General features: G+C 43.1%; 2 protein-coding genes across 2 annotated transcripts in view; both read left to right on the top strand.

Annotated features, from left to right (window-relative positions):
* The window catches only part of LOC134611144 (acyl-CoA dehydrogenase family member 11-like), a 144,554-nt gene extending 117,723 nt beyond the window's left edge, over window positions 1-26,831 (top strand). Inside the window, exons 10-15 of the mRNA XM_063454743.1 lie at window positions 16,346-16,486; window positions 16,588-16,680; window positions 16,774-16,881; window positions 20,700-20,871; window positions 26,054-26,120; window positions 26,228-26,831. Coding sequence (XP_063310813.1) covers window positions 16,346-16,486; window positions 16,588-16,680; window positions 16,774-16,881; window positions 20,700-20,871; window positions 26,054-26,120; window positions 26,228-26,354 — 708 coding nt within the window. The 3' untranslated portion in view covers window positions 26,355-26,831. The remainder of the gene's footprint in view (window positions 1-16,345; window positions 16,487-16,587; window positions 16,681-16,773; window positions 16,882-20,699; window positions 20,872-26,053; window positions 26,121-26,227) is intronic.
* The window catches only part of LOC134611143 (acyl-CoA dehydrogenase family member 11-like), a 382,909-nt gene that overhangs the window by 117,705 nt on the left and 237,275 nt on the right, over window positions 1-27,929 (top strand). The window lies entirely within an intron of this gene.

Raw genomic sequence — 27,929 nt, 5'->3', positions numbered from 1 at the left:
GCTTCTTTTTGCAGCTGGCTCACACACAGATGACATGTCACTAGACATGCCGGAAAACTGACCTGGGTCAAAATGCAGTGTCAGTGGCATCAGTCTGACACCAGGAAGGCATATGCCTCCTCCAAGCTATAAATGCGCTGCATGTTTCACACTAACTGACTAAATGAACAAAATACTAACACAATTTTTTTAATTTTTTTTTTATTGCTAAAACAGACTAAAACAGTAATCCCTAAACTAACTCCTGTTAAAAGAATCTAATGGGGGGGCGTGGCTGACCACCGAGCAAGATGGCCACATAAGGACTTGCTCCGGCACCGAGCTCTAACAAACGAGCATTAAAAGGCTCAAATATACATGGAACAACGGCTTCCGCGGTGATGTCTCACCACAGAATGAAGAAAACGGCCTCAAAAACCGACAAAATAAATTTCTTTGGTCACAAAGGCCAAACATCGCAGGCAGCCTCCCTACAAGACGCCCAAGATGGCGACGGAGACTCAGACATGAGTCTCTCCATGACGGAGCATACACAGGCCGACCACATCACAAAAAGCTTTCTGGCACAAACCTACTTACTTACCAGATTCCACGCCACGAGATGTGCTGTTACGAGCTCACTACTTCCACAAGAGCTGGTCCTTAAGGCGAGTCGTAACCGAGGTCAGCCGCACGAACACTACTCCACAGTAAAAAATTTCAGCGACCTATCGTCGGCAACGCTGAAACGAAGACGGAATTTCCAACTGGTCGCAGAGGCTTTACGGCTACATGGAACCAAGTACCGGTGGGGCTACCCGACTAAAATGCTGGTCCAGCACGGCAGAGTACTCAAGCCCATCTTCACCCCGGATGAGGGCATGAAGCTTTTAAAGGAATGGGATATCCCTATCAAACAAATTGAGGCCACTTCGCACCCGATTAAGAAAGCAGCACAAGATTGGAGCAAAGCCCGCAAGAGACTCACCTAAAAACCCGGTGAGGCCGCAAGTATTACCTACACATGGCAACGCAGCCACACCACATTCTAATACCTTCACTAATCCTTATGCATTATTTTTATTAACTTTATTTTCCCTTTCTTAAGTTCAAACACACACATATCCACTAAACATACACAGAAATGAAGCGGATGCCCCAGTTTGTGGGTTGCGAAGCACACGCAATTCCACATTGTCTGGCTGCAGGGACCGCCTCAGAGACTAAAACAAAAATGGACTGGCTACCTTACATTAAGCCAACACAAGATAACATACATATTGGTGATTTAATTATGACATAATGTACTAAGATGAACTTGTCAACAGTCATACATAGCTAGCTTATGTCCCATGTATGTTCAGAGACTCACGAGCTTAGGACCTAAGTTGTAACTCACTGAAGCTGACAGCAACTCTGCCACACGAGAAACACACATAGAAGCACCATGGTTTACTCCTCCCTGTACAGTTCAATGTTGGCTTACAGCTCCGCATGTAAGGGCATGCTACACCAATATCCCGCAATTGTTATACGTTGAGTGCGCAGGCAATGCATGCGGTGAGCTGTTCTGCCTGATAGGCCACCACCAGCAATAGCCAGCATGATGAACATGTGGGGAGGGCACATTGAGGCAGGAGCGCGAGCCCCAGCTCTGGGGGCGATCTCTGTCGCTGGGGACACAACCAACACGTGACTGACGAAGCAGGCTAGCATCGCCCCTATGCATGATAGCAGTCGGGTCATGTATATCGGCCATGGGCTGGGCAGAGGTCGTATGTTCTACCACCAGAGAGAATGAGGTATGCAAATGAGCGATTAAGACCTACATAAGACCCTGCGGTCAGAGCTTCACATGGGGAGAACTAGCTGAGCTAGGTGACATGCCACATAACCTGTTACGCCAATATTAGACAGTGAAATGGAAGCCAGTATATTCTCAGAAACAACAACCTACCAAGCCTTTCTGTAACACTACACACACCACAAAGGGCTCAACAGCCACATCACGGGAGAACCAACCAACTCCCACCCCCGAGGTGTGGACCTTCCACACCATGTCCTCCTAGGAGGGAATCATGTTTACCCCATGCAAGTTCTTACACCCCTTCCCTCACATCAACCCTCAGGAGAGAATAGCATCAGTAGATGCGCACGTCCACCCCACAAGTAACTGCAACCAAACACAAGAGAGGGAACACATACATAAGGTACAGAGTGCCTTGACCTAGCATCCCACACCACACCCATGTCTATAAAAATACGAACCCATAACACACGAGGGCTGAACCACCCTCACAAATGCCGCATCCTTCTAGAAGCGGCAAAACGGGATAAAATATATATTCTTTGCGTCCAAGAAACGCATTTTGTGACCAAAAATATCCCCAAATTTGGACTCTGTGTCTTCCCAACCAAATTCCATGCTACACATTCCTCCAAATCTAAGGGAGTGTCATTCCTAATACATAACTCACTGACATTTGAATTACTAAATATCCATAAAGACACGCAAGGGAGACACATTGTACTGCACTGCATGATCAACGATACTGAATATGTCCTGGCAGGCATATATTGCCCAAACACGAACCATAGACAGTTTTGCAAAAAGTCTTGAACAAACTCCCCAATCCAACCTCAGGAGGAGCTACCATCATATGTGGTGACCTAAACCACGTACTAGATTCACGTATGGACACAACACTCCCTGGTCTCTCCCCACGACACTCCGCAACTGGGACACAGAGTAAAGCTATAATCAAGCTACTAACAGAACACAACTTACACGACGCACGACACATTACACCCTACGGACAAAGAATTCACTTACTACTCACAGGTACACAAGTCGTTCTCAAGAATAGACCACATCCTGGTGTCGGGGCCACTGGTACTGAGAATCACCCAGTGCGCAATTGGGGACATCGTGTGGTCTGACCACGCGTCCCTATACAATAACATTGAAAGGCCCATTTCCTCACAGAGGCCAGGCGCCGTGGCGCCTAAACGACTCCCTACTGCACGACCCCACCTTCCTGGCCCAGATGACACAAGATCTAGAACAATACTTTCAGACTAACGACACCCCAGACATATCTCCCACCTCTTTATGGCAGGTACACAAACCAACCATAAGAGGACTACAGATCAGTAGGGCCTCACATATCAAACGCACATCCAACGAAGAATACATGACCCTGCTGCGCACAATCCGGGACGCCACAACCGCGCACACGATAAGCCCAGATACAGCCCATCTTAAATCAATAGCAACCGCCACAAAATGCCTAAAAGACATCCACCTAGCCAAAACATCCTATACAAGGCAACGCCTAAAAATGAGACAATACTCCCAGGGTAACAAGGCGGGGAAAGCTTTGGCAGCATTGCTGAGGAAAAAGCAAGCCCAATCCAAAATCCCTCACTTAATTTCCAACAAAGGGGACAAAATATACAACCCCCAAGATATTAACGATGAGATAGCAAAATTCTACCACAATCTGTACAATTTAAAGCAGGATGACACAACCCACCAACCCATAGAAAATGAAATAAGCACTTTCCTAGACCTCACACAATTGCCACCACTAATGTTGCAACAAAAATAACTGATACAATCACCCGTAACAACCCAAGAAATACTACAAACCATAGCATCTCTACCATCCGGGAAATCCCCGGGACCTGTCAGGATATTTATATCGGCAGACATTTTGTGCTATGATAGAAATTAAAAGTGTATACTGCCTGAATCACTCAGAACAGAGCAGACTCCATTTTGGATTTCAAGCTAACAAAAACACACATTTCTATCCTTTCTGTGACTAACCTAGCCAGAGCTAAAGAATGCATTGTATATACAAACCAAGTGATAAGAAATGAGAACGGGGGATGGAAGACTGTCTAAATGTTAATGGAATAGAAATAATTCTAAACCCAGACATTAGTGACAGAGAAGATTAGTAATTAATTTTACTTTCTAAATTTTACAAGATTCCCATTGTAAGTGAAAGGTGAAACTTAGTTTACGAACTGTCATATTAGAAATTACAGCAGGAATTGGAGACACACTGTCTGAAGAAAACCCTTTGAACTGACGAGTAAACTTGAATTATATTAACCACAAAGATAAGCTAAATGACGTCAAAATAGCCACCAGGAAAAGTTAACTCTTTCCTGGATAGGAATGTTTAGTGAGACGAGACTGCCCTCTATAGACCAAATACTTAAATTGTTATCTGGAAGGTAACCACACCTCCAGTTTTCTATTGGTCTATCACCTAGTGACGAACAGAGAAATTTTCCCTTTAAAAAGTTAAGACAAAGGGAAGAGAGGGGCAAAGTCAAAGAGTCGGAGTTGAAGTGAGTTGGAGTTTGGGTTTCAGATTCGGCCATGCAGAGAAATCCATGACAGATATCCACTCCAGGGCACTCAGAATTTCTTACACACCAATCACACATCCATTCAGTTCCTGAGACTACCTACTCATCTGATGAGAATGTCTACTCAACTGGTAATTATACTGGTTTCATTTAATTAATCTAAATTAATTAAAATTTTCTAATAGCATGATATATGACTGGATAAATCACGATTAGATTTCGATATTTAGAAATCTTAGTTAACTAAGAAATATATACCGTATTTATCGGCGTATAACACGCACCGGCGTATAACACGCACCTCATTTTTAGAAAGAAATTCCAGGAAATTTCCCCCCCTCCCATAGTATTCCCCCCCCTCATCCCATAGTATTCCCCCCTCATGCCATAGTGTCCCCCCCCTTTCCTTAGTATTCTCCCCCCTCCCCTCCCATAGTATTCTCCCCCCCTCCCCTCCCATAGTATTCTCCCCCCCTCCCCTCCCATAGTATTCTCCCCCCCTCCCCTCCCATAGTATTCTCCCCCCTCCCCTCCCATAGTATTTCCCCCCCCTCCCCTCCCATAGTATTTCCCCCACCCCTCCCCTCCCATAGTGTACTTTCCCCCCCTCCCCTCCCATAGTGTACTTTCCCCCCTCCCCTCCCATAGTGTACTTTCCCCCCCTCCCCTCCCATAATGTACTTCCCCCCCTCCCCTCCCATTATGTACTTCCCCCCCCTCCCCTCCCATAGTGTACTTCCCCCCCTCCCCTCCCATAGTGTACTTCCCCCCCTCCCCTCCCATAGTGTACTTCCCCCCCTCCCCTCCCATAGTGTACTTTCTTCCCCCCCCTCCCCTCCCATAGTGTACTTTCCTCCCCCCTCCCCTCCCCTCCCATAGTGTACTTTCCTCCCCCTCCCCTCCCATAGTGTACTTTCCTCCCCCTCCCCTCCCATAGTGTACTTTCCTCCCCCTCCCCTCCCATAGTGTACTTTGCTCCCCTCCCATAATTACTTACCTGTCCTGAAGCGTGGGCCGGCTTCACAGCGCGCACCGCGGTACAGGAACTTTAATTTCAGGTTCCGGTTTCCGGCGGGACTGAAAGGAAGTGTGCACACTATTGTGCACACTTCCTTTCAGTCCCGCCGGAAACCGGAACCTGAAATTAAAGTTCCTGTACCGCGGTGCGCGCTGTGAAGCCGGCCCATGCTTCAGGACAGGTAAGTAATTATGGGATATCGGCGTATAACACGCACCCACGATTTTTCCCCTATTTTCAGGGGGAAAAAGTGCGTGTTATACGCCGATAAATACGGTAGTTATAACCATTCCCTTCTGCAGATGGAATTAGAATAATTATATATTAATGTGACATATCACATGTTAGCATATCATGATATTTATCCAGGTGTATTGATTTGCTCTAAAATAAGATAAAATATCTGTTTAGGCAAGTTCAAATTCTGCTTATAGAACATGGTAGATTACTCTTATTGGATGGTTCCAGGAAATGACTAATGAGTTGGTTTAGGTGTTATTTTATTTAAAATTACATGAGAATAGATCTTATATTTCCAGAAAGATCTAACCAGCATTGGAAGGGTTATTCTAACTGTTAGCTAACATTTTATGGCCTTACGATGCAAGCTGTGTGAAAGAAAGCTTTTCTGTGTGTGTAAGTTTCACTTTCATTCTCTGTGAAGCCCTCATAAATCTCGTCTTGACAATTGGCTGTGTTAGCCATTGGAATGTATTACCATTTGTATTGCATACTCATGTTATACTGAATATTCATTGATTATTGTTACGCATGTTACTTATTATTATTATTATTTAATTTGTCACAATAAATTGTATCTATTTTTATAACAAATTGTGATTTTATTTATATGGAATACATTTTACTTACATGATAACGATCTTTGGGATCTGAGAATTGAAATAGTGTGCAATTCTCAACTGTTTACTATTATCCCATAAATATCCCCACAGACCAGATGGCCTAACAAATTATTATTATAAAACATTCGCCACCATCTTAGCTCCACGCCTGACACCAGTATATAACCACATAATTACTACGGGCACAATGCCGAAAGAAATGCTCATGGCACACGTGGCGACACTCCCTAAGCCAGGGAAACCACCAAATAAAAGTCATACAGACACAGAAGTATTAGCTAAAATATTCGCCAACAGGCTGTCCCAAATAATTCCTACATTGATACATGCAGACCAGGTGGGGTTTGTGAGTGGACGCCAGGGAGCGGATGGAGTGAGGAAAGTCCCGGATTTGCTAGGTGGGCTGCGGGGAGGGAGTGCGCCAAGTGTACTGGTATCGTTGGATGCTGAAAAAGCTTTCGACCGACTTCACTGGCCCTTCCTCCTCGCGGTCCTAGGGAGGTTCGGATTCCCCCCACAATTCAAAGTACTGATAAAAGCGCTGTACTCCTGCCCCTCGGCCCAGGTAGTGAATGGAGGCTTCTCATCAAACAGCTTCAATATATCCAACGGTTCTAGACAGGGCTGCCCCCTACCCCCGCTACTGTACATACTCGCCCTAGAACCCCTCACACAACTGATTAGAAACGATCCCAAGATACAGGAAATTAGAGTAAAGAACAAAGAATACAAACTCACACTATTTGCGGACGACATCCTCTTTACGCTACAAAACCCACATGTCTCACTACCAACACTACACAACCTGATTCAACAATATGGAAATTGCTCTTATTACAAGTTAAATATAACCAAAACACAAGCAATGGGAATTAACATTCCACAGTCTGAGTTAAGCCACTTTAACCCCTTAAGGACACAACTTCTGGAATAAAAGGGAATCATGACTGTTCGTCCACCCATTGTAAAGCGCTGCGGCATTTGATGGCACTATATAAATAACATAATAATAATAATAATAATAAAACTACTTACATAGTAGATTCCTGTAACGAATGAGACTTATGTTTCCATTTTGGTACCAAAGATCAGGTTTTTACCTGTAGGATGTGGGCTTTGAGGTTTCAGAAGTTCCCCTTTTTTTGGTACCACCTTGTTTGGCCCAGGTTTAGAAACCATTATCTCTATGGTGTCATAGGTTAAAAGTGCTTCTCTGCCCATGGAAAAACTTGCCTGTTCGCTGTTTTTTTTTTTTGTTTGTTTTTTTACACACAACATCAGATAATGGTATTTGATGCATAACATTTTTTATAATAATATGCTTTAATATCAGATACCTTATCATCATTTGTTAAAACAATTATTTTATAATTTCATTCTTTTTTAAAATGTATAATTAAACGTGGTGACATAGCTGCAGTCCACCTCAAGTAGACTTCCATTCATACTAAATTCATACTTTCTTGAGCGCTATCGGGGGGGGAGGGGATCTGCCTTCTAGGCCGGCTCTGAAACGTCCATATTCTATAATAATCCTGTTTTTCCCCCATATTGACATACACTGCTTTTGCCATCGTTTTTTGAAAATGTATCTGTACTTGTATCTCCGAACATGATGGGATTATGCTAGTTTTCCATCTCCTAGCTAGACAGATTTTTGATGCCATTAAAATCTGTATCGTCAGTCTATGAGAATAGCTATTGCTGTCAGGTAAATCTAAATGAAATAGAAATGAGTAAGAGGTTAAACGAATTTTCATTTCATAGATTCTACCTATTACTAATTCCAATTTGTTTTTCACTAATTGAAGCTTTGGGCAATCCCACCATATATGTAAATGTGTACGCGTAAACATATTACATCGCCAACAAATGTCGCTTGAACCTGTTTGAAATGTAAAAAGTTTTACTGGTACCATCTACCACCGATGTAGAATCTTAATATAATTCTCATGAATAATAATATTATGTATTGTTTTTTTTTGTTAATTTAAATGCCTTTGCCCATTCTTCTTCAGTGAAAACTTTTTTTATTTCTTGTTCCCAGCTACTGATTTTATTTAATTTATTCCTAGGAGTATAGTCATATAATATTTTATTTATTTTTGAAATTAACTTATCTTTTCCCTTTATCGATACAATTATATCAAAGAGATCTTCTTCAATACACTTATTTTTCAGGATGTTTCTTATTTTTTGGTAAACCAGAAACTCAGATTTTAAAGGGATATTTAATTCATATATTTCTTGAAAAGACTTTGTTATTATCTATATAAAAGTCTCCCATGACTTTATATCCTGCCTGTTTCCATTTTCTCAAGTTTATATCATTTATATATCCCTTCAATACATCTATTGGGGCGGATACTGAGATATTGTTTTCAATTTTATATCTTTTTTTTAGGTAGTTAGTTCTATCAAGATATTATTTTGTACCTTTAATTTCTTAAAGGCTATTTTATCCAACCAGATTAAAACAATTGAATCTATATTTTTCGATAGGCGTTCTATATTTACTCAAGATTTTTGTTCCGAGTCTTTAAACTTTGAATTAATTAATTGCATAATCATAATTGCATCGTGTCTCATTATTAAATCTGGAAAAGATACCCCTCCTTCATTTTGTCTACGGCTTAACATTTGGTGTGATGTTCTTGGCTTTTTAGATCCCCAGACAAATTTCAGGAAGGTTTCATGAAACTCAAGCAGTACTTTTTTTGGTATCCTCATTGGGATTGATCTCATTAAGTATTCAAGTTTGGGTAATACATAATCTTTAATAACACTTATTCTCCCCATCCATGAAATATATAAAGGTTTCCATATAAATAATGTATTTTTTATATCCTGCAGAAGAGGTAGATAATTTATCTCAATAATTTTGTTCCAATTAAAACCCAATCTAACTCCCAAATATTCAATAAATTCAGGTGACCACTTAAATTTATACTTCTCTTTTAAAATATTGAGATCCGATTCTAAGATGTTATAATACAGAACAAGAGATTCTGACATATTGATTTTGTAGTTTGAAAATAGGCTAAATTGATCAATACACAAAATTACTGCTGGGATAGATGTATTAGGTGAGGATAGTGTGAGAATTACATCATCAGCATATAAAGCGATCTTATATTGTGAAGCTGCAATGTTAATTCCCTGTATCTCTTTTGTTTGTCTGATCAATGCAGCCAATGGTTCTATGGTGAGAATATACAGCATTGGAGCCAATGGGCATCCTTGTCTCGTCCCATTGTTTATCATAAATCCTTTAGAATTCAATCCCCCGCCACATACTTTTGCCGATGGTAATTTATATAAACTCATTATTCGATCATAAAAAATATCTTGTATACCAAAAGTTGTTAAGACCTCCGACATGAATTCCCAGCTAACCCTATCAAAGGCCTTTTCGGCATCTAGAGCAGCGAAGACTGCAGGATCATTATTTCTGTTTATTTTTTGTATCAGATTCAATATTTTATGAATATTGTCACTTCCGCTCCTATTAGGCACAAAACCTGTTTGATCTAGATGAATTAGGCTGGGTATTATATGTTTCATTCTTTCCGCTAAGATCTTGGAATATAGCTTAATGTCAATATTTATAAGAGAAATTGGACGATAAATACTAACATAGTTTGGGTCTTTACCTGGCTTAAGAATTTGAATTATATTAGTTTGCAACATTTCTCTAGGAAATTTCGTCTGATTACCAATTCCATTAAATAGTTTATTTAATATTAAAAGAATTTAATTATTTACTAGTGTGTACAATATGTCATTAATCTTGCAAATAATTATAATATATCTACCTTCGGTATCCTTTTGTTCTAGTATCAGATCAAATTTTAATCGTGCAGCTACCAATATGGCAACCCCTCTCTTCTTTTTTTTATCTTGTCTGGATTCGAAAACAAGTGGAAATTTTGCATATCTCCATCTTTGTTTATCTCCCTCCTTCCAATGTGTCTCTTGTGTAAAACAAATATCTATATTTCCATTTATTAATGAGTTATATAAGCAACCCCTTTTCTGAGGTGAGTTTAAACCCTGGGAGTTTATTGAGAGCACCTTAATCGTCACAATTGACGATGGGTGCTATATTCTTATCAGAGGCGGCCCAGGCCATTACCCCTCTCCCAAACCGACAGCGCTCTTCCTTCATCCCAAACATACATACTAAAATTTTCAAACCAATTGAATCCATGCCTAGTCTATACTAAGCAATTTCCTAGCAGAAAAAAATAAGGATTCAAAACAAAGTAACGAATAAAAAAAAAGAGTTTCTCAGCTAGATACAGTTGCTGGCGCGACGAGGAGCTAAGAGCGAGTGAGGCAAGATGTATCCCCGGGCATTCCCGATTCAAATGGGGACTCTCCTCAAGTAATGCAACCCATTACATGCAAAAATATTAATTCAAAACATCTTCCTCTCCCCCAGTGGCGTACACATGACCTATGGGGCCCCGGTGCGAAAATTGATCCGTGGCCCCCACCCGCACGCTTACTCTGCGCAGGCCGGGGCCGCAACACATGGCGGCGGGCACCTGGTCACAGGGGTTGCAGGGTTGCGACCCCTGCGACCGCGGTATGTACACCAGTGCATGCAGATGCACACACACTTAACCCCTTAAGGACCAAACTTCTGTAATAAAAGGGAATCATGACATGTCACACATGTCATGTGTCCTTAAGGGGTTAAAGGACCACTACAGACACCCAGATCACATCAGCTCAATGAAGTGGTCTGGGTGTCAGGTCCCTCTAGTTTTAACCCTGCAGCTAAAAGCATAGCAGTTTCAGAGAAACTGCTATGTTTCACTGAGGGTTAATCCAGCCTCGAGCGGCTGTCTCACTGACAGCCACTAGAGGAGCTTCCGCGATTCTAAGACACTGAACGTCCATAGGAAAGCATTGAGTAATGCTTTCCTATGAGCGGTTTGAATGCGCGCACGGCTCTTGCCGTGCATGCACATTTGGAGCTGAGCGGCGGAGGGATCCCCAGCGCCAAGGGAGTCCGGCGCTGGAGAAAGGTAAGTGCTGAAGACACACACACACTCTCACAAACAGACGCATACACACTAGCTAACAGACACACACATTTACTGACAGAGACACACTCAGCGACAGACATACATACACACTCACTTACAAAACATACTCTCACTGACAAACACACACTCACTAACAGACATCAAACAGACTCACTAACACAAACACACTCAGTAACAGACACACACAGTAACACACTCACTGACACTCACTAGCAGACACACACTCACTGACACTCACACACTAACACTCATAGTAACACTCACAGTAACACTAACACACACATTAACACTCACAGTATCAGTAACACACACACTAACACTCACAGTAACACTAACACACACACTAACACACACAGTAACACTAACACACACACTAACACTCACAGTAACACTCACAGTAACACTCACAGTAACACTAACACACACTAACACTCACAGTAACGCTCACAGTAACACTAACACACACTAACACTCACAGTAACACTAACACACACACTAACACACACACTAACACTCACAGTAACACTCACAGTAACACTAATACACACACACTAACACACACACACACACACTAACACACACACACACACACTAACACATATTTTTTTTTATTTAACCCCCCCAGCCTCCTTACCTTTTAGAGTGCTGAGGGGATTCCCTGGGGTCCAGTGGTGCTGCTGGGCTCCTGGGGGGGGCCGGTCACCCGGCGTGCAGTCAGGCTGGCGGGCGCGCGAGGGAGTACTCTCCCCTGATTGCTTCCTCTTCAGCTCCCTCGCGCGCCGCGTACTGATACCGGAGCCGGAAGATGACGTCATCTTCCGGCTCCGGTATCAGTGTGGTGCATGAGGGAGCTGAAGAGGAAGCACTCAGGGGAGAGTGCTCCCTCGCGCACCGGCCAGCCTGACTGCCCGCCGGGTGTAAGCAGGGCCAGCCTCGGGGGGCCCGGAGGTGGCCGGCTCCTGGGCCCCCCAGGAGAAGAGGCTGGCCCATTGCGTACATACCGGGTCGACCCTGGTATGTACGCCACTGCTCTCCCCCCCCCCTTCCTGATGTACTTATATCAATAAATCTATACAATCTTCTCTATTCCTCTCTCCTCTCTTGTTCTTTATCCAATTCTTTATAAACTACTCGATATTCATAGCCTTGTTTATTAATTTAAACAGGGATCGATTTATTATAATTCGTTATTATTCTCTCCTACTTCAGGGAAAAAAAAAAAAAAAAGAATATAGAAAAGAAATAACCCCCCCCCCCTTTTTTTTCCTCCTTTTTTTTCTCTCTTTTTTTTCTTTCTTTCTTCACTCTTCTTATATCTACCCCAATTGTGAGTGCTTTATATGTGTGTTAGCATATTTACAACTTTCTATCGTGAATATTCTTATATCTTGATATCTTCTTTGTCCTCCATCTCTTTCATCAATGTCTTCATTCTTATATACTTATTAATTAATGTGTCACATTTTCGGACTATATAAATATTTTCTCTAAGCAATAATTTTTGTTGTGATTTATATCTACATATTGTGTATGTTATCAGTGCTTGTGCCTATAAATTATTATTGTATGTGTATATTTCACTCTTTTTCTTTTCTATTCCTTTTTCCCTCTACCTTTCCCTTCCCTTCCCCTTTTTCTATTAATTATTATTATATCCCATATATAGGTTACATAAAAAAATATTTCCCAGAGTGGGATCCCATTGTATGCTTCTCCTCCATTGAATCCTTGGCCAAAAATGTTCTCTATATGTTAAGTTGTAAGCTTGATGGGAAGCGCCCAACTTTATGGGATATATACTTTATCAAAGCACTAGGTATATCTCTGTATCTTTAATCCATATTATAGAGCGGTTTTGGAAATAAGGATTTTCTCTTTATCTATCTGTCCAGATATTATAGGGGTATTGAATATCTCATATCATCTTTGAATATCACTCATCTAATTCTGTGCGAGGAGGTATATTTTTTAGTACGATAAGACTGTATATATTATTTGATTTAATTTCTCGGTTTCTATAGTATTCTCTTTTAAAACCATTATTCCATGGTTTGAGGGAGTTTGTGAAAGGTCCCCTTTGAACCAGCTAGTACTGACGGTGCTGCATTAATTTGATGCTTGTTAGAACATAAAGATAGCAGTAATAATATTATATTCTTAAAGCCTCCCCTAACAGACCCACTTGTTCCATAAGTTTTTATTCAACTGCGGGTACTGCCTAGTACTCTAAAAGCCCGATCTGGGTGAATTTTCGCCTTTCCATACCCCTGCCGTTATCAGTCTCTCCCCTGGTCCTATGTCTCCTTCTCCCTATTTTTCTTTTTTCCTTTCTTTTTCTATTCCCCTTTTTTCCCTTTTTGCCCATGGAAAAACTTGCCTGTTAGCTGTTTTTTTTGGGTTTTTTTTTTGTCTCAACAGTGCATCACTTATTGGCCATCAGGAGTCTGGCACTTCTTTGGAGCTAACTTCACTAAACAAGTCGAAGTAAAATTCCTGGTCCAAGTCCTCACAGGCCACTACCTCTTTCAAATCCACCTGTAACACAACCATCTGGTCTAATATTGGTTCTCTATGTCACCACATTAAATTTGTTGGGTTGCCTGATACCTCAGGCCCACACTCCTTGCCTTTCGCATTAGCCAAACCCAGAAAATATCCTTCTGCAGGTAGACTCTTACAAGTAAGTGGTCCTTTATAATGACTTATTTCACTCGTGCAAGACCATGGATGGTGATTCAGTCTACTACAAGACCAATAGTACCAGATACTGGGTCTCCCTTCAAGGTATGATTCTGGATGTGACTTCAATGAAAGTTTCCTTCCTGGATGCCCATTTGTCTCTGACTGGGGCAAATTTTAAGAAAGTTCTAGTCTTTGCTATGTGTCCAGTTCATCAGACAGTAGAACGAGACTCTGCTGATCCCTCTCAGAGAATTATCCTGGACCTTCTACCATCCCTTTTCTAACCCAGGGTTGCTCCTTCTCAAGTCATCTGTACAATGTACATCAGCACCTTGGGATTAAGTGCAGGGCAGGGGATGCTGCAAGCTCAGAGGACTAGATCTCCTCTGGAGGTGAGGCCACCTTTCAATGTACTAATGTTTTGGGATCTTTCATCCTCTCAGATTATAGTATGTCCTTTGGGATGTTACTCGTGTCCTTCTCCAACCCAACAATGATACTGCAGTGGCTTATGCTCATTGCCAAGGAGGGACGACTATCCATGATGGAGGTCCCCAAGTTTCTAATTTGGGCAGATAACCATTAATTGATTCTCTCTAAGATTCACATTCCAGAAGTGGAAAACAGGGAGCCCAATCTTTTCAGACACCAGACCTTTCACCTATGATAATGGGGTCTCTGTCCAGAAGGGTTTGCCTCTCTTGTAAACATATGGGGTGTCTAAAAGATCAATCTCAAACCCAGTCACAGGACCAGCAGACTGTCTTAATACATGCACTGGTAATCTTGGGGGATTACCAGTTTAGTCTGATCTTCAGGTTTCTCACATTCTTAATACTCCAGAAACTTGTGGCCTGGATTGGCCTTGGGTGTGCGCCAGCGATACTCCTAGACACCATGTAGCCTTAAAGGACTTTGTATTGTGACCTGGTTCTTGTCTTTGAAGCCATGGTGCTTGAAGGACTTTTTGCATTTGGAATGTTGAAAGAGCCATTGACACCCTTCTACATGCACAAGGTTTCACAAGCTTCCTTGGCATGATGTTCTTCTAATAGCTATATATGGAAGTCATCACAGGCATGTCATTACTCAGATATCTTCCCTGTCAGTTCTTTTTTATAAGCGCCAGTATTTGCCCATTGGTCTGTAATGCACCAATCCGCAAATAATGGCTGAATCTTTGCATTGAATCTTCTTTTTCTGTTAGCTATTCTTCAGCTAAAACAATGTCTGAGCATTCAGGTCTGTCATGTGTTTTTAGTCTTTCCTGATTTTCCATCAGGAGAAGGTAATCCTTTGTACCTCATATACCTTTTTGTCTAGTGTTGTTTCCACTTACTTTGTCTATGTGACAGTGGGTCTGTCCTTATGTCTGAAGCCAGTCATTAACTAGATGTTTCTCCTTTCACTGGATGTGGTGATGGCCTTCATATATTATGTGAAGGATGATGTGTCCTTCAGGAAGTGCAATTCTTTCTTCCATTCTTCTGGAGTAAGGGTGGGTGAAAGGGCACTGACTGCTATCTTGGTATCAGGCTTAAATCTTTGATTCAGCAAGATTATTCCTTGGCAAATAAACAGCTGCCTGACAGAATTACTACCCACCTCATGTGCATTTCATTGTGATACTTCTATAGAGCATATTTCCAAAGTGGCCACTGGATCTTCCTTGCTCCTTTTAGCAGATATTGTTTTGATGTTTTTTATGTCTGTCGATTCTTCTTGTGGCAAGAAAACTCTATGGACAGTCGCTCCCATGCACCCTTTTCCATTTTTGTAGAAAGTGACCACATTAAGATGGAAAAACTAAATTTATATGATCTATTCATTTTAATCAGTGTGATCCATGAGGCTCCTCCCTGCTGCTATTTCTCTTTAGGGTGCTAGTGCCTTTAACAACTTTGGACAAATGCAAATTCATCTGGATTTTGAGTGATTTATCTGTTTGTCTGAAATACATTAATCACTTACATAATGCAAAAACAAAAATGAATTGTTGCAAGGACAAAATTAATCCTTGCTATCTGTTTGTCCTTTTAATTATAAAGAGGTGGCTATGAGTTCCCTTCTTGTAATATACAGTTGTATACTGTTTATAAAAGGAATTTTCTACTTGTTTTTGCATTTATGCTAGCAAAAACAATATGCGGAATGCAGTATGTTACATTTGAAAAGCAGGCTACAAGCATTTATAGTAGATAACATGGACTTTTCCGATTTTTGGAGTGCAAATCATTTTATTAAGTGTTTGTTTTTTGTTCCAACTAGTAAATCAACATAAGTGTCTTCTTATAGCTGCATAGTGTATACAAATATTACTTTAAGGCACGACATCTATTGATAATAGATATTGGTTGCAGGTGGAAGCTCGAGGGGCTTTTCTCCTACTGATGGAAACTGCTCGTTTGTTGGGTCTGGAAGAAACAAATCTGGCAACAGAGCAGGATCAGCATCTCCTTCGTCTGCTTACACCTGTTGCCAAACTGTACACCGGGAAACAGGTAAACAAGGCAAAACAAAATCTCCAGTGTTTAATTTTTCTTTTGATGGAGCTGGTCACCACAAACAGGCACATTCTAAGTTGAAAATATTTGTGTACTAGGCTCTTGCAGTCATTTCAGAAGGACTCGAGAGCTTCGGTGGACAGGGCTACATGGAAGACACAGGCTTGCCTGCATTACTAAGAGATGCTCAGGTAAAAGGCTAAGTGGGATATTTGGAGGAAGGGCTGTAAATAACATTACACTGGTTGTTTTACCTTCAGATTTCTTTATTGCTTTTCTATTAGGTATTGACCATCTGGGAAGGTACCACCAACATCTTGTCCCTAGATGTCCTGCGCTCTGTCATTAAGAGTCAAGGACAAGTTTTGACAGCCTTCTTCTCTGCCACAGAAGTAAGAAAAATTTTACACAAGCATGTTTATGCAGCATAGGCAATTGACCCCTTTGATTGGTAGTGATCTCAACTTCTCAAGATGTTACATAAGAAGCCTTCTACTGTACAAAATGTATTGTTGATGGATGGAAATTGTGTTTTTAATATAGCAGCTTGGTTCATTGGCAATGAATAAAACATGTGATTACAGTTTAGTTTGCAGCAGACAGTGTGACATAATCATTCACTCTAAATATTACAAAACGGATACAAAAATAAAATGCTGTTGTGTCTGTGCAATAGAGCTACTGCTAGTAGTGGAAAATATAAATGATCTATTTTAGATACTGTCGTCATGAATTAGCTGCTGAGATCACGGCTGGATTCTGATTAATTTTCCATGATCGCAGAACTTTACCAATCTTTATCTATGTGTACGTAGTACATTGAGTTATAAAAGTGTGCATGTGTAAGGTTTATGTCTCTTCCATAATATGTAATGTATGGAATAACACCATGATAATGTACTTTACTAAAATCGCCAGAAGTTATCAGTTTGGGGTGAAATTTACTTTGCTTACCAAGCATCACTAAACCCAGACACGTAAGGCTCCATAACATGTACATTTTAAAGTGCAAAGGCATGAACTTCTGCTTACCATACCCAATAGCTCCATCCATGTCTTATACCAGGGATAGGCAACCTTCGGCTCTCCAGATGTTGTGGACTACATCCCCCATAATGCTCTTACACACATAATGCTGGCAAAGCATCATGGGAGGTGTAGTCCAAAACATCTGCAGAGCCGAATGTTGCCTATGCCTGTCTTATACTTACGGTATTGTAATATTTGATATGTATAGGCCATTGAGGGAATAGTCAGGCCCAAACAAGTAAATCGTAAAAATTAACTCCAAGAACAGGGGAGGAGGGGAATGGTATGATGGTATGAATTCAATTTTACAAAGACAAAAGTAGAGTAATTACATTCTAAAAATCAATATATGACAAGTTAATGTGTCTTGAAGAGGGTTCTTCACTAAACCGTAAGTTGTTGGGAATCAATAGGCATGTGCATGGGAAAAAATTTCGGTTCGGTTCGGCATTCCGAAATTCAGGATTTTCGCAATTCGGGACTTCGGCAATTCAGCACTTCAAGACTTCGGAACTTCGGCAACTTCGGAACTTCGGCACTTCGGAACTTCAACACTTCGGAAATTCGGCAACTTCGGCACTTCGACACATCGGAAATTCTGCAACTTCGGCACTTCGACACTTCGGCATTTCGGGACTTCGGCACCTCGGGACTTCTCTTGCAGCCGCTTGGTAGATAACTCCCTAATTCCCACGGTAAAAATTACTTAGTATTAGTAAATTTTGCCCCTACTCGCTATACCGCGAGTAGGGGCATGTCTAGTAAACAGTGAGCAGCCTGTTTAGTGCCCACCCCGGCCCCCACCCCTGAGCGGCAGGTGGGGGCCCTAAATACTAATAAGGGGGGGGACCTAATGTCCTCCCCCCTGCCCCCCAACCCTGAGCGGTGGGTGGGGGCCCTAAACTAGAATAAGGGGGGCCTTATGTCCTCCCCCTGGCCCCCACCCCTGAGCGGCGGGTGGGGGCCCTAAATACTAATAAGGGGGGACCTAATGTCCTCCCCCCTGGCCCCGACCCCTGAGCGGCGGGTGGGGGCCCTTAATTGTAATAAGGGGGGGGACCTAGTGTCCTCCTCCTGGCCCCCATCCCTGAGTGGTGGGTGGAGGCCCTAAACAAGAATAAGGGGGGGGACCTAGTGTCCTCCCCCCTGGCCCCCACCCCTCAGCGGCGGGTGGGGGCCGTAAATACTAATAAGGGGGGGACCTCATGTCCTCCCCCATGGCCCCCACCCCTGAGCGGCGGTTGGGGGCACTAAATTGTAATAAGGGGGGATCTAGTGTCCTCCCCCCTGGCCCCCACCCCTCTGCGGCGGGTGGGGGCCCTAAATACTAATAAGGGGGGACCTAGTGTCCTCCCCCCTGGCCCCCACCCCTCAGCGGTGGGTGGGGGCCCTAAATACTAATAAGGGGGGGACCTAATGTCCTCCCCCCTGGCCCCCACCCCTGAGCGGCGGGTGGGGGCACTAAATTGTAATAAGGGGGGGACCTAGTGTCCTCCCCCCTGGCCCCCACCCCTGAGCGGTGGGTGGGGGCCTTAAACAAGAATAAGGGGGGGACATAGTGTCGTCCCCCTGGCCCCCACCCCTCAGCGGTGGGTGGGGGCCCTAAATACTAATAAGGGGGGGACCTAATGTCCTCCCCCCTGGCCCCCACCTCTGAGCGGCGGGTGGGGGCTCTAAATTGTAATAAGGGGGGGACCTAGTGTCCTCCCCCTTGCCCCCACCCCTGAGTGGTGGGGGCCCTAAATACTAATAAGGGGGGGGACCTAATGTCCTCCCCCTGACCCCCACCCCTGAGCAGCGGGTGGGGGCCCTAAAAAAATGTGTCCCCCCCCCCTAGGTGACTAGGGGTCCCCAAACCCCTAGTCACCCCCTCCCCCCCCAATAAAATGTATCACCCTACCTAACCCCTCACCCTAAAAACTAATGAGGGGGGGGACCTTTTACTAAGTACCTGTAAAAAAAAAAACTTACCATTCGATGTTTTCTTTCTTCTAAAATCTTCTTTTTTCAGCCCCAAAAAAGGCCAAATAAAAAACCATAATAACCGACGCAATTATATATATAAAAAAAAAAAAAGAAAACGAGCGCAAAAAAACCCCAATCCTTCTTCACCCGGCGAGGGCTCACCGCAGACTGAGCTCTGCAGGGCGGGGGAAGGCTTGTAAAGCCTTGCCCCGCCCTGCAATTAGGCTCAGAGCACTCTGATTGGTGGGTTTAAGCCATCCAATCAGAGTGCTCTGACAGGTAAATGAAGAGACTGACAGGTAAGTCTCTACATTTACCTGTCACAGCACTCTGGTTGGTTGGAAATCCACCAATAAGAGTGTGCTGTGTCATTTTACACAGCGTGGGAAAGTTCTTTGGAATTTTCCCATGCTGTGTAATTTGACTCATAACTCTCTGATTGGTGGATTAAGTAACCAATCAGAGAGTTATAAGTCAAATTACACAGCGTGGGAAAATTCCAAAATATTGTAGGAGAGATAAAATAAATACAAAGTAGGATATAGATGTTGGGCTGGATTATAGAGGACACACTGCCTATCTAAGGAATTAATCAGCCTATACAAATGTTGGGCAAAGCTAGGGAAATTGGCCAGCATAGGTAAAATCAACTGATAAAAAAAAAGCACCAATGACCTGATGGAGAACAGAGCCCCAGCTGTTATCCCCGCCAGCCCCAGGCCCAAATAAGACCCAACACATATGCACCACAGATCCGTCCGTTAGTTGCCATCTTGACCCTTACAATTGGGCTTATGCAAGGGGTGGGGGGTAGGGGACATTAGAACATACTCCAGTTCCAGGTAAGTCGAATGGATTGTGAAGGATCAACAGCTTACCCCAAGTGCAAATGGCTCCACACGTTGAAATCCTGGGCAAAACACTCACTCCAATGCTTCAATATGGTATCTGACGGTAACAAGTGTCAACCTATGCATATCCAGAGATTTGTCTAAGATTTTTCAAGATAAAATAAATCAACTTGCTTATAGCAGAAAATCCTGGAGGAGCTTGTGTGCTATGCAGCCTATTAGCATGGCAAATAGCCCCCCACCCTCCTTCCCATAGCACATTTTAAGTGTTTCATCTGATTTTAATTGTAGTATTTTTCATGTGCATTGACTTGTGGACTAATGTTCACTGAATCATGACATACTGTTAATTGTTTTGTCTCCAGGATAAGCTACAAGCCGCATTAGAAGTACCTGACCTTACCAAGTCTGCAAACGTCACCCTGCAGGCACTACAGCAACTTAAAGAATTTACAAAGAATGCAGGACTGAAAGGAGGTAGCTACATGGAGCTATCTGCCCGAGACTTTTCTTACAGTCTCGCAAAGATCTACATTGGTAAGAATGTGCATTGGGTTTTACTTGTATTACACAAAGGGTTTATTTCTGAACGGTGGGGTATCACAAACAAAAGTGAAGACCAAGAATTAGTAGAATATCTTGGGAAGAATTACATTTTTATCGCCATCAGGTAAGTGAACTGATGCTAGCATCTCATAACTGTAAATAGTCACTGACCCCGTGAATGGAGTTATTTGGTTACATGAGTCCATCAATTTATTAGTGCTCAAGAGATAACCACAACATGTACTTGGCCTTCAGCATGTGCATGTGGAATTCCAGCACTATAGACATGGTAGGTTGCTTGTGTTTCATACTTTTATTTGTCAATCTTTCTTTTATTAAGGCACGGATGAAGGGTACAGAATAAAGAAAGGGAAATGCAAGGGTTTTCACAGAGTAGGATCGATACAACGATAGCACCGTTAGATACATTTCCACATTTTTTCAATGCCTCATTTTTATATTTTTGAGAGTCGCTTAGCGTACATTTATCTTAACTAAACATAAAACATGACTAAGTAGTTGTGTATACAGGGAGTGCAGAATTATTAGGCAAGTTGTATTTTTGAGGATTAATTTTATTATTGAACAACAACCATGTTCTCAATGAACCCAAAAAACTCATTAATATCAAAGCTGAATATTTTTGGAAGTAGTTTTTAGTTTGTTTTTAGTTATAGCTATTTTAGGGGGATATCTGTGTGTGCAGGTGACTATTACTGTGCATAATTATTAGGCAACTTAACAAAAAACAAATATATACCCATTTAAATTATTTATTTTTCCAGTGAAACCAATATAACATCTCAACATTCACAAATATACATTTCTGACATTCAAAAACATAACAAAAACAAATCAGTGACCAATATAGCCACCTTTCTTTGCAAGGACACTCAAAAGCCTGCCATCCATGGATTCTGTCAGCGTTTTGATCTGTTCACGATCAACATTGCGTGCAGCAGCAACCACAGCCTCCCAGACACTGTTCAGAGAGGTGTACTGTTTTCCCTCCTTGTAAATCTCACATTTGATGATGGACCACAGGTTCTCAATGGGGTTCAGATCAGGTGAACAAGGAGGCCATGTCATTAGATTTTCTTCTTTTATACCCTTTCTTGCCAGCCACGCTGTGGAGTACTTGGACGCGTGTGATGGAGCATTGTCCTGCATGAAAATCATGTTTTTCTTGAAGGATGCAGACTTCTTCCTGTACCACTGCTTGAAGAAGGTGTCTTCCAGAAACTGGGACTTGAGCTTGACTCCATCCTCAACCCGAAAAGGCCCCACAAGCTCATCTTTGATGATACCAGCCCAAACCAGTACTCCACCTCCACCTTGCTGGCGTCTGAGTCAGACTGGAGCTCTCTGCCCTTTACCAATCCATCCATCTGGCCCATCAAGACTCACTCTCATTTCATCAGTCCATAAAACCTTAGAAAAATCAGTCTTGAGATATTTCTTGGCCCAGTCTTGATGTTTTAGCTTGTGTGTCTTGTTCAGTGGTGGTCGTCTTTCAGCCTTTCTTACCTTGGCCATGTCTCTGAGTATTGCACACCTTGTGCTTTCGGGCACTCCAGTGATGTTGCAGCTCTGAAATATGGCCAAACTGATGGCAAGTGGCCTCTTGGCAGCTGCACGCTTGACTTTTCTCAGTTCATGGGCAGTTATTTTGCGCCTTGGTTTCTCCACACGCTTCTTGCGACCCTGTTGACTATTTTGAATGAAACGCTTGATTGTTCGATGATCACGCTTCAGAAGCTTTGCAATTTTAAGAGTGCTGCATCCCTCTGCAAGATATCTCACTATTTTTAACTTTTCTGAGCCTGTCAAGTCCTTCTTTTGACCCATTTTGCCAAAGGAAAGGAGGTTGCCTAATAATTATGCACACCTGATATAGGGTGTTGATGTCATTAGACCACACCCCTTCTCATTACAGAGATGCACATCACCTAATATGCTTAATTGGTAGTAGGCTTTCGAGCCTATACAGCTTGGAGTAAGACAACATGCATAAAGAGGATGATGTGGTCAAAATACTCATTTGCCTAATAATTCTGCACGCAGTGTATATATATAACAAGAGGAGAGCAGGCTATTAAACACTGTTGATTGATCCATATCGGAATTCCAGTGAAACTCGTGACACTCAAGTAACCATAGCTAAGGTTCATCAAAGTGTTATATTAGCAAGTTATCTCAATGTATGGCTATTGCCGTCTGAAGCTTTACAAGAAAGAAGTACAGTGGGCTATAGCCCACCAACTAGGGGCTATGACTAGTAAAGCTTGTTTTGATGTCGCTTTGTTGTCTGGGGTGTAAGACCCCCTAACGAGAGTCATCTATGTATCTTAGGACAATATACAAGAAAAGAAAAGAAAGCTAAGTTGCTAACTGATTAACGGAACGATCTGTAAACTAAGTAAAATAAATAAGAATAATATTGTGACTATTACTGTGGTGATCATCTGCTGAAACAAACGAGGTATCCATTTCTATGTAGAGGTGCACAGGGAGGTTTCAGCGCTTAGTAAATGATCCCCTTGTTGGTAGTAAGGGTGTCTAAATATTAAGGACAATTAAGCACCATATACCATACATAAGGAAACTTAAAAATAAGATGAAAAATCAAAAAATAAGAACAACTATGGTCCAGACTATTTGTGGAAAAATACCAGTATAATGGGAGATTGAAGGTCTGCATAACCTGAGTGTATCTTAGGGGCTCATCAGGGAGGGGAGAGTACTGGAATATGGGACCTTAGCAGTTAGTCTGGATTGCTGGTTGTCGTCTGTTAGCTGGGGGTCTAGTGTATTCCTTAACCGGAGGGGACGCCGGGGGGGAGGGTGCTAGGGAGTAGGCCTACGTGGGGCCCTTTCATGGACATCGCTATTAGTAGGGCTATGGTGGGCACAGACTTTTTCCGGGGCATTCGTCTAATCGGTGCAGTGGGGGTAGAAGTGGGGGTGTTCAATACGAAGGTCGGGTCAAAGGAGTACTAGATTCTCAATCTATGGCTGAGGTGTGATTCCCTATGTCACTGCTCCATGTTCATGTCGGGGGACAAAGGGGGTGACGTTGTCAACGTCCCATGTCCCACTGGTAGCTTGGGCCTTCCGCACTTGCGGGGCGTCTCCTATGCCAAGCGCTGTCAGAAAGGTGCTGGCCTCCGCCACATCGGTGGCCTTGAACTGGATGCCTTCTTTAATTACTGTGAGTGATCGAGGGGCAGTCCATCTATATGTTATCCCTTCTTCTTGTAGCCTTTGGGTGATGGGTTTCATGGTCTTTCTCCACATTAGAGTGGTGCGTTGAAGGTCTTGGAAGAGTGAGATCTTGTGGGCCTCAAAGTCCATAGGTGATTTATTATGGATAGCTCTCATCAAGGCTTGTTTGTCTTGCCTCGTTCCGCATCGCAGTATAATGTCCCTGGGTGCTGCAGGTGGCGCCCTAGGGGATTTTGCGATACGGTAAGCGCCGTCGTGTGTGAATTGCTTCGCCTGTTTTGCTGGGAGCAATGTAGTTATTAGGCGTCTTATGAGGTGCGGCAATTCCTCCGCTGTTACTGCTTCTGCGACCCCTCTGATCTTTATATTCTTCTGGCAGGTCCTTTCATCCAGTAAGTCTAGTCTCAGAGACATGTGTGAGTTTTGCTCTTGTAGTTTCCTCACGGTGTCCCTCACCTCTGCCAGGTTGCTTTGCAGGTCAGCTATGTTTGTGTCCGATGCCTGGATGCGGGCAGTGACCGCCCGTACCTCGGTCCGCACTGCTGCTATGTCTGCGGCGAACAGTTTTTGGATTCTGTCGAAGAGGTTATCAATGTCATGTTTTGTTGCAGGTTCAGTGTTGGCTGGGGTTTGTGGGGATGGGGGCCCTTCTGTGGGTGGTCCCTGTGTATTTTCACTCACCCCTGCTGTCATCTGGTAGTTATAGGCCTCTGGTTCGGCCTGTTCCAGCTCTTTGGGCCTGGGTGTGCGTTGAAGCAGCTTGCCGATGTCCTGTGAGTCATGAGGAATGGGTGCCTGAGATTTGTGGGATTTTTTGCCCATCTCTTCTGGCTCTGGTGCCTGCGCTTGCTGTTGATCGGGTGTAAGCCAGTCTGTATCCCACCAGGCCGCTGTTGCATGCGGCCTATATTTCTGGCTGGCCGCGTGGGAGACCCTTGGGGGCCGACGTTTCTGTTTTGCACCCTGTTGAAAGAAAGGCATCGATGTGTGCCTTACGCTCTCCTGGAGCTGATTCTGGTCGCCCCGGTAGTCGGGGTGTGCTCGTTTAGGCGTTATTCGCTAGTTTCGTTGCTGGATTAGCGGAGCTCCCGAAATGGCGTCTGTGCCGTTTGCCCGCTAAGCCCCGCCCTCCGTGTTTCATACTTTTGTGTAGCTATTAACAGAATTTAATTAAAACACAATGGGATAATTGCCATTAGCAAGCAGGTGAAAGCAATATTAGATCATGGGCAGTCATTGAAACGTGAATAAGTGATAATATGGTGCTTGTTGTCTATGAGGTGTATTTGCTAAACAACACAATTAAACTGAATTTCAAATTAATTTAAAAATGTAGTCCAAAATAGTTGAGCAGGAAATAATTTCTACCACCTATTATTTATTTAGCAATTATGTTTTCAGTTTACTACAATTCACAGTTTATTGAATAAACCCCATGCAAAGGCTCGCATCCTTACACCTTTGAGTAAAGGATAAATTGGGCAGTGACAATTCCCATCTAAGCTTTAACCTAAAGCATTCTTGATATAAATAGAAATAACATCATACATTCTTTATCACAAAGGAACAATCAACTCTATATTATCAAAACAGTCCTGGCATATCACGAATTATGAAGGGTAGATTGCTATGCAGTGCAGCGCTTCTTGTATGTGGTCAAAGCAAAATACGTGTTTGACTTCCAATCACAACGCAAGGCTCTCTTTAGCCTCTTGCTCCAACATGACGGGACTCGGTTATAAATCACTTAAAGAGCACTATATCAGTAATAAGTACCCTTTTACCCAGGATTCTCAATGAAATTATGCAATTGCAAGTCCCACATAGCTGAAGTAAGATTGTTATAAATACTTAATTCACAGCAAATTCCATGCATTACTCCGCACGTAGTAATTTTGAAGAGCCTAAACAAAGATGTCATCCTCCGTATGTATTCTCTCCTTTCTAGGTTCACTATTGTTGGAACATGCTGCTTGGCCGGGAGCGTCTGATACAGATAAATACTGTGCACAAAGGTAAGTATTGTGTAGCCAGCTGGCAGAGAGTGTGATAACATACTGTAGTGAAAGAAGATGAAGGGGTTTGTAGGCTATATTCAGCATCTCTTACTGTCTCTTCTCAGATGGAGTCAACAAGATCTGTGCCCTGTCTATAAAGCTGAAGCCTCAGGAAGCTACAACTCTGAAGCCCAAGTGCTGGATAAACAGCTGGTATATGAAAGAAGCCCTCTTACTAAAGGAAAGTTATAGGATTGCCAGTGGGTTTCTTTCCATGTTTAGCATCCTAATAAGTACAGATGAGGCAAACTCTTTTTTAACGATTTTCTTGGCAATGCACTTGGGTTTTATTTTCTAAAACATGAATTGCTACTTGAAAAGGAAAATACATTTTAGACTAATACCTGAGGTAGAAAAACAGCTGTATTGGAGAGTATTTCTGTTTGTCTTGTTTTGCATAAAATGTGCAATGTAGTTAACATGGTTCAAATACACGTGGGTTTATTATCATAATGTTTTATCACTGTGAAATTAGCACAATTAGCCATGCCACGTGCCTTAAAAGCAAATGTAATTATAGTGTAGTATAGTATCAGGGCCAGATTAAGAGCCCAGTGGGCCTGGTGCTGACAATTATGATGGGGCCTAATTACAGAATCTTATCGACCAAAAACACTAGAACACTCATACCTCTCAAGCGTCTGAGTTGGTGTTGGAGGGAAACTGAAGGGATGCAGCTATAAGAAAACACATACTCTATGCTAATTTCTCTCTCTAATTTATGCTTTCATCTTTCAAGTAAATCCATACCCCCCTAAAAGCAGTGTCCAGTGAAGCAGGAAGCCAATGGGAGGGGTAAAAGAGTAGGCCACTGATGCGAATCACGTGACCAGAACTGCAAAAAGGGGCAAACATGCCCAAAAAGGGGGTATGTCTGTCCAATGAATTGGAAGGCCAGCCTGGCATCAGTGTCCCCATGTATCACAGTGCCAGTGCCCTAATGTCGCCAGATCCCCTAGTCTCCCATTATATGTCTCCCCATTTCTCCCAATGTCCCCATGTCTCTAGGGGACACTGAGAGGGGACTAGGGGACACTGAGAGACATGGGGGCACTGAGACACTTGGGGACACTGGGAGACATGGGGGCACTTGTGGATACAGACATGGAGACACTGGGAGACATGGGGACACTGAGACATTTGGGGACACTGGGATAAATGGGGTTACAGATACTAGGGACACAGAGACATCGGGACACAGACACTGGGGGACATGGGGACACAGACACTAGAAGACTAGCTGACACTGGAAGACATGGGGACACTGAGACACTAGGGACACTGGCAGGGGGGCATGGGGACACAGACACTTGGGGACACTGGGAGACATGGGGGCACTTATGAACATAGACATGTGTCACTGATGCGAATGTAGCCCTATGTATCACAGTGCCAGTGCCCTAATGTCGCCAGATCCCCTAGTCTCCCATTATATGTCTCCCCATTTCTCCCAATGTCCCCATGTCTCTAGGGGACACTGAGATGGGACTAGGGGACACTGAGAGACATGGGGGCACTGAGACACTTGGGGACACTGGGAGACATGGGGGCACTTGTGGATACAGACATGGAGACACTGGGAGACATGGGGACACTGAGACATTTGGGGACACTGGGAGAAATGGGGTTACAGACACTAGGGACACAGACACTGGGAGACATGGGGACACTCGGAGACATGGGGACACAGACATATGGGGACACTGGGAGACATGGGGACACAGACACTGGGACACTAGAGGACACTGGGAGCAGTGGCGTACATAC

Source organism: Pelobates fuscus, chromosome 5, assembly GCF_036172605.1.
Source record: "Pelobates fuscus isolate aPelFus1 chromosome 5, aPelFus1.pri, whole genome shotgun sequence".
Classification (NCBI taxonomy): Eukaryota; Metazoa; Chordata; class Amphibia; order Anura; family Pelobatidae; genus Pelobates; species Pelobates fuscus.
Note: the sequence above shows the minus strand (reverse complement) of the source record. Positions and strands in the feature narration are given on the sequence as shown.